The sequence below is a fragment of the Thunnus albacares genome, chromosome 1 (genome assembly GCF_914725855.1).
Source record: "Thunnus albacares chromosome 1, fThuAlb1.1, whole genome shotgun sequence".
Taxonomy (NCBI): domain Eukaryota; kingdom Metazoa; phylum Chordata; class Actinopteri; order Scombriformes; family Scombridae; genus Thunnus; species Thunnus albacares.
The window spans coordinates 32,949,790-32,961,613 of NC_058106.1; the positions used below are offsets into that span (position 1 = coordinate 32,949,790).

An 11,824-nucleotide genomic window follows, 5' to 3' on the forward strand; every position below is an offset into this window, starting at 1 on the left:
GGCAAAGGAAGTGGAAAATGCATTTGAGGAAAATAAAGCTAATGAGTAAAACAGTGAAAAGTGATGTTGAAAGTCCAGAGGAAATAAAATAATTCCATCCGTCAGTTTACAGCGAAAGTTAAAACAGCAGTGAATCTCCCTGAAGTTTAGATATGCAAAATGAGCTTCCCCCTAATACTTGAAAAGCCATGTGAAAAAAAAAAAAAAGTTTACATTTCTTCATGTGCATAAAGACAAATGTATTTACTGCTTCACCACCAGCTGTCATGCCGGACATGACAATTTCACAACTTCTTGGAAGACAGATAACAGATGTCCTTTGTAATGACCCTATGAAATGTTTATGATGTCATTCTCCGTAGATTTCGCCAGGAGCAATGAGGCCGACGGGCTCGTCACAGCACATTTCATGCCCAAGATTTCTTTTCCATTACTTAAGCCTTTACCTAGGAGTTTCCATGTTTTGATATCTGCTCTTATTTTCTCTGTTACAGCAGGTGGTAAGCAGACAGATTGAGACTGATAGTACTGACTTCAACTGTTAATTAATACTATAGCCTGGATTGTAAAATTCATATTCGGGTGATGATAGAGAGATTCTGGGACTTTTGGCTTACTATGTAGTGCAAAAAAAAAAGTGATCTACAGTACATCAAGATTATGCAGATCATTGTTGCTGTCCAGGTAAAACCACCAATTGCCAAATTTGGTGATTTTCAAATTTCCAGAAAAAAATGAAGGATGAAGTGTTTCTTTATGACTTGAGAAATTTCTCCTTCTCGTTAAGATAAATAAACCATTTACTTATTGGATTATCAGAAAACTTTTCACAAAGCAGAAGGCAGAGCTAACAATATTAGCTCATGAAAAGTTAGCAGGACAGTGTCTTAATTTTCCTGTTGAAGCAATAACCACAGGTTTCATTGATGGCTATGACATAGTATCATTACATGAAGTTCAATGGCTAATCTGTTGACAAAGCATAGCCTAGTTACCAAGCACCAAGCAGATATAAAGCAAAAAAGATCAAATATTCAGTCTCTTTTAGGCTCTGGTTTGGTGTCCACCAATTCCTGACTTTCTTCACTAGCTAGTCAAGTATATGTGTGCCATTTGGTGCTGGACTAGGTAGTGTGAAAAACTTGACTGAAGTCCAGCTTGACTGAATATGAACAAACATGTAGGAGGAATACAGTAATAATATGGGAAAATTACAGATGTGTCAAAGAAAACTGAAAGCTGTAATTAGAGCCAAAGGTGCTCATAAAGCTGCATTTCAATTATACCTTTAGAAATAATTCTGAAGTCATGCGATCATGTTGTCATTGAAGTTTATACCATGTATTTGCTTAAAAATAGCCCAAATATGTTGTGCCACACTTTCAAGTCCACAAGTCGACATAAATAATGTTTTACCCTGAAAATATGACACAGGTGTGACTGATGAATTATGATCCTCGTGTGGGACACTCTGAAGAATACAAGATCAGGCAAAAATTATGGATACCCAACTTTGGCTTGTAATTTTTTGTTAAAATAATTAGATAAACAGAACTTGAACAACTCAATATAAACAACCATTTATTTTTTTTATTGTCACACCAAAAGTGGCTTGTGGAGGATATGCAGTCATTTCCTTCAGTTTTGGATGCACAAAAATACACTTGATGCAGCTGTCATGGCAAGATGAAAATGTGCTTCTAGACATACCAGGAATATTTATGATTTTTAACAAAAAAATGCCCCACTAGTAATTATCTTTCCCATCAACAAACTGACATATTTCGACCACTACTTTGAACTGACAAATATAAAGAAAATATGAATGACTTCTAATGATTCTTGCAGCCTTTGAACTGTCAATCATCGCCAAAGATTTTGCCTCCTCCTGTCATTATGAACCTGACCCAACCAGACATGAGAGAGAAAGACAAGGGTTGGGGGGGATTATGCTTTCCACATTATGACACAGTTATAAAACTTTCATCAGTGTCACAAGGCCAGATTCACTGTTGAAATGAGTTCTTGACATCAGAGACCAGTGTTTTTTGGTTCATGTAATTACCCATGGCACTATGTTGGCTATTTTTAGCCCCCTCTGTTGCTCAGAGCAATGTTCCATTTGGAGGCCAGAAACTCTCATCCAACCCTGATCCAACACGCACTGACCTTCCTTACTTCCATCCAGTGTTGACAAAAAACAAGCTCACTAATCATATATAGTGACACAGAGGGGGGGACCTCTCTTGTCATAAATAAACCTGTGCAAGTGTATTCTTAAAATTAGCGAGAATTGCAGAGATAAAAATTCAGACACACAATTCGACTTGTCCTCAAAACAAGCATTTTTAGATTAACATATAACAGTGACAAAGCAATGTGAGACAGAATAACTCCTAGTGGATCCACCAGATCTCAAAACATAAAAGAAGATACAATAAGAGGCTACTAAAATTAACATTTTACCTACACTGGTTTTTCTCATTTCATCAGTAACACTTAAGTTCTCACCCAGCTGGTTTTAAGTTCAGCCATAAGGAACTAATTAATCCACAAAACAGGGGAGGACATTAACCACTCTATTGTAAGATTTTCTCTGTTTTGGGCTCATAGTAGTGGGGCAGTGACTGGAACACAAAAGAGTTTCAGAACACAAAAAGGTTTGTCATTACCAACATTACAGTACAGGCCTGAAATCAACTGATGATTCATTTCTCGTGAAATTGTAAAAGTTCAGAGCCGTTTTAAATTGGTCTTAAATATTTTAAGTACGACATAAATATTAGCATAAAAGCTACATTTCTTTCAGCTCTGAATTATCATGAAATTCAATTTGAAGATTTATAATCAATAATATGGTCTCTAAATTTAAGCTGCATTTAGAGAATGTAAATTTACACAAGGAATGTATATAAATTATGAATATTTTATTTAACAAGAATGCCATATCACAAAAATAGCTGTCTAGACCACTAATAATTTCATTATTCAACAAGAGAACTGAGTACAATGACACAATCATCGCTCATAATACAAAAAAAACTTTAAAATAGTTGAGTTTACATAACCACCAGAGCTTTAATGAAATGTTAGAAAGACATTTTAAAAAGCTGGTTTGGAACATAGACAATGGTTTACCCAAACCTTTACCTGTCATGTCATACAATAAATTAAGATTGAATTACAAGTGCAAACAAAGACTACTCAGTTGGAGTGAAATGTATTATTGTAAAGATACTGACGCATGTAAATCCTATTTCAAATGTAAGAGCACACGTGAAATATGAGAGACCTGTAAGTAAATACCCTCCCAAGGCTCTCTTTCAGTCTGCCCCAGTTTAGTTTTGAAATGCAAATACATAATATAGCCTATATGTAAATGATGTACAAGTTTGTGACTGCATCAGTGTAAAGGAAGGAGTGTTTATTTGATGGCTCTTGGTTTTGTTCATATTTGAGAAAGCAGAGATGTTCCCAGCCAGAGGCTAGCCTAATAACATTAAAATAACATACATTCATAAAAACGGCAGCAATTTTTATGTTTGACATCCCCTCTAATAAAACTATTGTCACTATAATTAAACAATAAATGTAGAAAAGTTTTCTATATTACACTAAAATCCTCAATTACAAGTTAATGTTTTGCATCTTTTCTTTGAATAAAAACAGGATTTTTTTCCTTCACTGGTAGTCTACACCATAAAAGACACATTATTATATTTCTCAGCAATTTTTTTTAAAGTAATAGTAAAAAGGCCCCAAATGAATGTAAATAGCTTTAAATAAAAAAATACATATAAATGACTTCAAACACCTTTATCATATGTCAAACTGTATAAACAGTATGATTAAACTCAGTCAACATCACTGCAAAAACCGCATGTATCGCTTCAATCCCTAATCAGTCATATCCTAAAATTCAACATTCTTACGCCATATGGATAAAAACTGAACATTTCTCAGTGAAAACCTAGTTACAAAAGGTTACACTCCCATGTTGCCTTTCTCCCCTGACAGCAGTTTTTCCTTGGCTGAATCCTGGGGGACTTTGTAGGGAGTCTTCTTCATTTCTAGGCTTTTGACCCAAGTGTAGGCTGATGAGCCACAGAGAACCATCATGTTACTGGTCCACCACAGCAGGCTTTTACTTGACGAGTTGTACACTACTGCAATAACAGTCTGAGCGCAGGCCTTTGCAGTCCCTGAGACGTTGTGCGTGAGCGGACTCGTATACTTGATCTGGAGGCCTGTGACGTAGCCGATAGTGAAACCAAACACTCCTCCGACTGTCATCATGCCCCAAAACCCGAGATCAGACAGGCGACTGAAGTTGGCGAGATGACCCAACTCTCCAAACACAAGAATAAGTGGGAGGAAGAGGACGCAGGCATTGATGTTGTTGTAGTAGGACAGTTTCCAGATGTTTCCATCTACTGCAGGCATCACTTTCTTTGTGTAGATGGCGTTGAGAGACACAAAGGCGCTGGCCAGCACCCCGAAAAAGACGCCTGACCAGGAGAGGGACCCCGCCATGCTTTCCTGGTCCACACCGAGCCAGAATCCACCTGAGAACCAAAGACACATGCAAGATTGTCATATTAGAGACACACAATAAAGTATGTTTAACACTAGAAAAGCCAAGGTGTCGTTGGATGAATTTTATTTGAATATTGATTGAAGCTCAGGCTGTAACTGATGGTTGGTTACCTATAAATCTCTTTATTATGATTTACAATTAATCAATTTATACTTTGCTCTTGAAATGTCTGAAAATAGTTTTAAAAAGGCTCACAAGCTCCCAGAGCCAAAAGCAATGTCCTTAAATTACTTCTTTTTGGGTTATTTTGTTTTTTTGAACAACCAAGAGTCCAAATTGTAAATATATTGAATTTGCAATAATATAAAAACTGTGAAAACTGTCACATCCATTCAACTGGAGCCCATGAAAGATAAATAATAATTTATGATTGCCATTTGGCTTAATAAATGCCTGAAACTATTAAGTCAAAGTTATTCAAGATTAAGTAATATGTCAGCAGTAATGGAATACTACTTATTTATTTACCAATTTTCAATCATGACTCCATAAAGTATCTGGGGACAAATTGGAAAATTCAATAATTTTACACATTGTGTTACCTATGTTTCTTAGCTTAGAAAAGATATTTTTTCTTAGTGACTAGCTATATAGAATTCTGAGTGAATCAATAATTGAAATACAAACAATATAAGGATATCTGTAAATATACACGGAGTTGCCAGTTTATCAGGTATAACATCCAAAAACTACATGCACATAGAACAACCCTGTATTAAATCCTACCTTCTAATAAATACTAGTATATATTAGTTGAGTCCCATTGACATATACAAACAGGTGACAAATTAAAGGAAAAACCCACATAAAATGTCTTAGTAAGGTGTTGGGCCATTACGTGCCACAAGAACAGCTTCAATGCACCTTGGCATTGATTCTACAAGTCTCTGAACTCTACTGGAGGGATGAATACCATTCTTCCAAAAGATATTCCCTCATTTGATGATGGTGGTGAAGAGTGCTAACACCTTGGTCCAAAATCTCCTATAGATGTTAAATGATGTCTCTACCATAGATCTAAATGCAGATGTCACTTTATTCACTGTTCCTATTGAAACACTAGCCAGTTGAGCAGTTTTTGTGACTGATGCTCCTGCCATCCATACCCCAACAATGAACCCTCTTTCAAAGTCACTTAGATCTTTTCCTTTTGCCATCTTGATACAAAATCAGAGTCAACTGGGCCTGCTCAGCATTTTTATACATGCCACAGAGCAAGACTGAATGTTAACTGCTAAATTGTACCATGTGGAAGCATCTGCATTCCTTATGTTTCTACACTCATTTGTTCAGGTTCTTCCTTTAATTTGTCACGTGACTTATACGAAATACAGTGCATTAAAAACACATTTTATTATAATGCAATACACTCCAGCACCACAAAGTGCAGCCTCCAAAATTCTCTTACAGAAAGAGTTTCAACATTACTTCCTTAACCTTCATGAAGGCAGCTATGATTTATCGCATGGCTGTTGTGCTAAACTGCATTAGTTTTAGCTATGAAGGAATACCTAATACACTGACAACTGAGTGTATTTCTGACAGGATTCAATGAGTGCAAATGTTATTCACATCCACTGACCTATTTCAGCAAAAGTCAAGACAAATGTCAATTGCAAAATGGACGTTTTTTTGCTTTAGAGGAACTACATAAAACCCACATCTAGGGAAGAAGAAAAAAAGTTACCTAAGATGAAAGCACAACACAGTAAGGCTTGGAGAGATGTGGTCTGTTTCAGGATGACATATGAAAGCAGCACATTAAAAACTGTGCTGAGGGAGCGACCGACTGTGTAGAAAGCCACTCCGACATATTTCAGGCACAGGTTGTTGAAGGTGATCATGCAGATGAACACGACAGACAGCGGCAGAACCTCCCGGGACGTCTTCACGTCGAATCTGACCGACGGGAAGTCGATCAGTCTCGGGCACAACCTGGACAGCAGCTGCATGAGCCAGCACAGCCCGACAGTCACCACACACTGATAAAAAGTCACAAATAACGGCGCGTCCAAATCACGGTTGTCCAGAAGATGATTATTGAGGAACACCATTGTGATTGAGACGAACCAGTACAATACAACAACAGCTGCTATTCTAACAGCTCGGAGTAAGAAAGTCTCTCCGTGTCCGTCTGGGTCCATCGTTTCCGAGCCGGCCAGAGCCATTCTCAAGATACTGGACCGCTTCAGCTGTGTCCTGTTCATGATTACAGAGAGAAAACAGCCTGGGTGAAAATTGGAGCATTTAAACAAGCTAATATGTAGCTACAGACTATCAGGGCTAAGTACACGATACAAACATGACTGCTGTGTTCCGCCAGCGGCAACAACAATACAACTTCCGCTGTGATTTATTCAGAATAAAAGCGTATTAACGCTGAGGGAGAAAAAAAAAACATAACCGCTGTGACGTCACCCATTGGTTTGTGGGCCTGGGCCCAACCACTTGCCACTCAGAGTACATTTTTAGGCCACAATCCTCAACCAAATTCAAAGGATCCTTATCCAAAATGTTTGTTTATGTTATGCATTTATTAAAATGAATTATCTGCCAATATGTTTTGCAAATGATTTTATCACTTTATGATTTCGATCAAGTTTTGAACAAGATATAGGCCTAATCCAAATCAACATGTTAAGTCAAATGGCTAAAAATGAAGGGGAAAAAGTAGGTATGCAGATGTACTGCAATTTGGCAGTTGCAAGACAAATGATTTTGAAAGGGTTGTGCTCAAAATTCATAATGCATTCAAGCATGTTCCATTGTCTTACTTTTTACACTGTTTTGACTGGTCAATTGTCAGTATTTTCGCCTCTGCAGTTAAAACAGGACACATGTTTCGATATCATTTCATTATTATTCTGACACTAATTGTTATCAAAAAATTCTTTCACTAGAGGGGTGTTGTCAAGTACAAAAACCTTAAACCTTCACTTTTATCTTGAAGGTAAAAGCTTAAACCGGAAGTATCGTCCAGCGTGACTACTTACTCATCTGCACTTGTTTCTTATTTAAAGAGACAGTGTCTTTAAATCGTTGCACTCCGATAAAATAATGTACCATCGAATTCCTTATTCTTCAAAAAAAAAAGAAAAAGAAAGGAAAGCCATTGACCTCTCGTCAATCAAACTAGATATCTCATCTTGATGTTTCAGCTTGCAATATATTGCTAGCTATAATTTGAACTGTTGCATTGACCCTCATTTGTAGTAATTAATCGTTTTTTTTTCTTCCATTTTTAATGTGGTCACTTGCCAAATAAATTATATTATTTATTACAGTTTTTAAAAATGGATTATAAAATGAATTGCTATAAGGTTTTCTTACCTTAGATTGGTCTCTATTTCACAAGTCTAGCATGGGGATCAACACCTATCAGGAAGTGTCATGTCTTTTCACTGTTTGTCCTAGCCTTCCCATAAGGCAACAGCAGAAAACAGGTTCCTTGTATGACCTGCATTTCCTGGTATGCACAATTTGCGCTGTTAGAGGACAGTGCCTGGGGCAAATGATGGAAAAAAACATAAAATAGATATCAAACATGACTACGTTGATACATTTCCATGGGGAAGGTATCTGAAAGTCACTTTGGCTTGTTCACGTGTTGTTATCAGTTTTTAGATTTCAAATTTTAAACTTGTTTGGAGGTTGCTACCAGAGGATGTCAGACTTCAGTATTGCTCATTAAAAATCTGAAAATGCACAATGACTTACTAAACTTGATGACAAACATTTCAGAAATATTTTTTTAAAACTTAGTGGCAGCCAAAGACAAGCAAAGAAAATAGTAATGTCATGTCCTTGAAAAATAATCTCACACCCAACAGTAGATGATTGAACAGCAGAACCACAATGAGAGTGAACAACACAGGAGACAACAAGAATGAGGAGTCTTGGCAGTTTTTTTATGAGGACATAAAGGACAAAAAAGGAGTCAGTGTTTTAAGGCTATGTGTTACCATGCCAGTTTTTACAGTTAACTAAAGGTCAAGAAGGTTTTCAGATACAAAACTAACACAGTTTTATTTCATTAAGTTTTGTATTGTAGATAAGACTCAACCTAATTTACATGGCTCATTTTATAGTTCAGTATGGACACAGTCTTTGCGATGAGATGTCTTCCCTTCCAGTTGTCAGCTTCAGTTGTTTTTGAGGAAACCAGCTTTCAAAATGTGTGATTGCATGGATGTATTTGGGTATTTAATACAATATTCCAAAAACAGTACTTGAAAAATTGTCTCCTTCTTCTCAAGCTGTCAGTCATGAATACATTTAACTGCACATTTACTTGTACTTTTTATAAAAAATGAAACAAAATTCAACAGCAGTAGTGAAAGTGTTTGCCTAATAGCATTGTTTAACATTGCAGCAGAAAGATGATGAGAATACTGCATGCAGTGATAACATAATTGAAATATGAATTATTATTATGAATTATTAAATCTACCCCACCCCCACCCCACCTTACCTGCATTATTTGTTTTTCCTCTAATTCCTAATATTCACTACTCCACTGATACTTATACTACTCTTGTACTACAACCTCAAGACAGTAGGGGGCAGCAAATAATCAATGTTTCTTATGCAGCTGGCTGCAGGATTATCAGCCCAGACTGACACACCACTTGTGCAAAGACATTACGTAGTTGCATAGTGATGATAAGTATAATTCTACATAGTGGTAAATAGTACACAACAAAGAGCACAGTATACCAACTCAAAACACCACCAGCGCAACACCAGTCACCTGTATATGATGTAAAAGGTGTCTTTATTAATTCATACACCAACCCTCTCATTTAGACTACCTAATTGCTCCTTTCATTTGCTTCAGAGCAGCAACCCAGGGATATTTTGGTAACATGGTAACCACACTCCTCCCCCACCCTGATTTATGGGAAAACAAAGAACAGTAAAGAAAGTTTAACTTGCACTTTACTTTCCTGTCCAGCCCTTGTCAAACCCTGTGTCTTTCACACTGTCATCCCTTCTCCTGTTGCTCAGTTGCTGGAAAATTGCTGTGTGTTGTCTGTCAGTGTCTGTCAGTGTCATATTTTCTGCTACAGTACACAGCAGTCACTTTGCTGGTGTACCAATGTTCACTGCTGAGTTGGTAAAATATGCTGAGTTGGTAAGATATGCCCATGGATATCTCAGCGCTCAGCAAGAATGTAAACGCCCATGGATATATCCATGGGCTATCCACCTTCAAGAACACAGGCAGCATTTGTACAGGCTGACTCAACCTACAACACATCCATCAGCCAGGCAATGTGTGACCCCTCACTGTGCTCCTTTTTGCTCAGGCTTTGGTAGGGGAGAAATGCTGCGCTGAAGCAGAGTTTGCTATTCATAAGACGGTCCGCCGTCTTGACCTCTGCCAGCTGGGGAGATTTCCACACTTTATTAGCGAGTACAAAAATGGAGGGAAGATGCTGCAGGTGGTATCTTGGATCGTGGAGGTTTTGGAGCATATACTGCACATTAGTTTATCTCCACCCAATATTTGAATGAAGTGCTCATGTCAGATATAGGAAACAAGCGGTTGTCGAGCTCAGAGCAGAAAATAAAGATGAACGGAATAGTTAGACTGGATGAAATATAACACGTATCATAACCCTAAGAAAACAGCGAATTGTGTCTAATGGATCTGAGCAGAATGGCTGCTGCTTTTCTTTAAGATAATTAGAGTTGAAGAATACACAAAAAACTATATCAAAGACTATATAGACTAGAATTATTAGAATGCAAAAACTTATGCTTCATCTGCATTGTTTTATCTAAATTATTTTTATCTTTGGTGACTTGCTATGAATTTGGGAAGATATTAGATTTATTGTGAAAAACACTGTTTAATCTGTGTGTCTGATACACAGTTTAAAAGAAATACATGCATTTTTAATATTACAGTGAACCACTTTCACATTTTGCCATTGCAGAAACAAATTGCTCTTTATAAGACAACTAATTCTTACATTTTTAACATACTAGATTTAGTATTGAGCTATTTCTGCTGGCTTGTTGTTATGCTACAGTTCAGTCAGCTCGAATCAACTACTGGATGTTGCCACAGCCACGCAGTTACTGAATGACAAGTAGAATACCACCCACACAGTACTGAATCCTGAATGTGAACATCAAGGACAGAGTTTCCAGACTTTGTCCTAAACCATTTACCATTTAAACCCTTCTGCAAATGTCAAGGGCCTCATTCAACAAACATCTGTGATGACCACTTGATAATCCAAATGACATAAATACCCTTATCTAAATACCCCTCTGCTGCATCTTGTTCTAGTTTCATAGTAAAAGGCATGGTTAATGTCCTTTTCAACACTCCATGTAAAGGTGATATGTTGGAATGGACGATGACCTCTGTAACTACTGAAGGCAGGAGTTAATATAAAAAAGGTGGAGCTTTATTGACAATAATTATAATGGAACAGAGGAAACTAAATTGATTCTAAATTGCAACACTAAATACATTTTGGAGGAAATGTAATGCCACCCAAATTGCGTCATCACAAAAAACACACAGGTTCATCCAATCATCCGCAGTAATTTTGACCTTTTAACAGATCACAAACCTGTAGGACCCTGAAAGAATTATGCAATTGAGACAAGCTTGTATTATTTTATTTAATAAAGTTGGCTGATAAATAATTAATTGTTACACGGTTTAGTGAAAAGGCAAGGAAGCAGCCTTTTCCCCAGACCAAAAAACAATAGACCTCCTTTTCACTATCATTAAATGAGGGTGTTGTAACTACAGTTTTAGTAAAACTGTTATGGTTAACCCATGCCACTGCTGTGCTGGTCTATAGGTAATTGCTGTTCGTAATGAATCCTCCAGCAAGTGCGGTGAATAGATTATTAGGCCAACAAGGGTGAGCTGTGTGGTACAGTCCACAGGGCAGCTTAATTTCAGACACATATAATCCTCCCTTGTGGCCCTAAGTTGGTTTCCCAGCTATACCGCTTTTACTACTTTGATCTCACTGTGGTTTGAACAACCTCTGCTTTCTCACATGTCCAAAGAAAAGAGGGAACACAGGATGTGTTCCTTAAGAGTTTTTATGTTCCTTTCAGTAGGAGTATTACAGACAGCTTAAAAGAAAAGGTTGACAGGTTGATGGACAAAATACATAAAAATTAAACCGTGAGTACAAACTGCAGTTACAGTATGTGTGTTGGATCCTGGTTTTGAATGGCTGCAGATTTCAT

General features: G+C 37.2%; 1 protein-coding gene across 2 annotated transcripts; it reads right to left on the minus strand.

The window, feature by feature from the left end:
* Nucleotides 1–2,058: 2,058 nt before the first annotated feature.
* slc35c1 (solute carrier family 35 member C1) lies at nucleotides 2,059–8,009 on the minus strand. Of its 2 annotated transcripts, XM_044355524.1 has the most exons (3): nucleotides 7,928–8,009; nucleotides 6,285–6,796; nucleotides 2,059–4,565 (listed from the first exon to the last, which is right to left on the minus strand). In XM_044355524.1, the coding sequence occupies exons 2-3, from the start codon at nucleotides 6,763–6,765 to the stop codon at nucleotides 3,985–3,987; spliced, it is 1,062 nt and encodes a 353-aa protein (XP_044211459.1). In that variant the 5' UTR covers nucleotides 6,766–6,796; nucleotides 7,928–8,009; the 3' UTR covers nucleotides 2,059–3,984. The 2 variants fall into 2 exon arrangements, with proteins under 2 accessions (XP_044211459.1, XP_044211454.1); XM_044355519.1 differs by lacking the exon at nucleotides 7,928–8,009 and having other exon boundaries at nucleotides 6,285–6,934.
* Between the last annotated feature and the right edge of the window lie 3,815 nt (nucleotides 8,010–11,824).

Coding starts and splice junctions, on each gene's coding strand:
- slc35c1 (XM_044355519.1), bottom strand. CDS start 6,804: ATGAACAGGACACAGCTGAAGCGGTCCAGTATCTTGAGAATGGCTCTG. Junction 4,566..6,284: donor GTGTTGTGCTTTCATCTTAG/GTAACTTTTTTT, acceptor TTTGGTTCTCAG/GTGGATTCTGGCTCGGTGTG.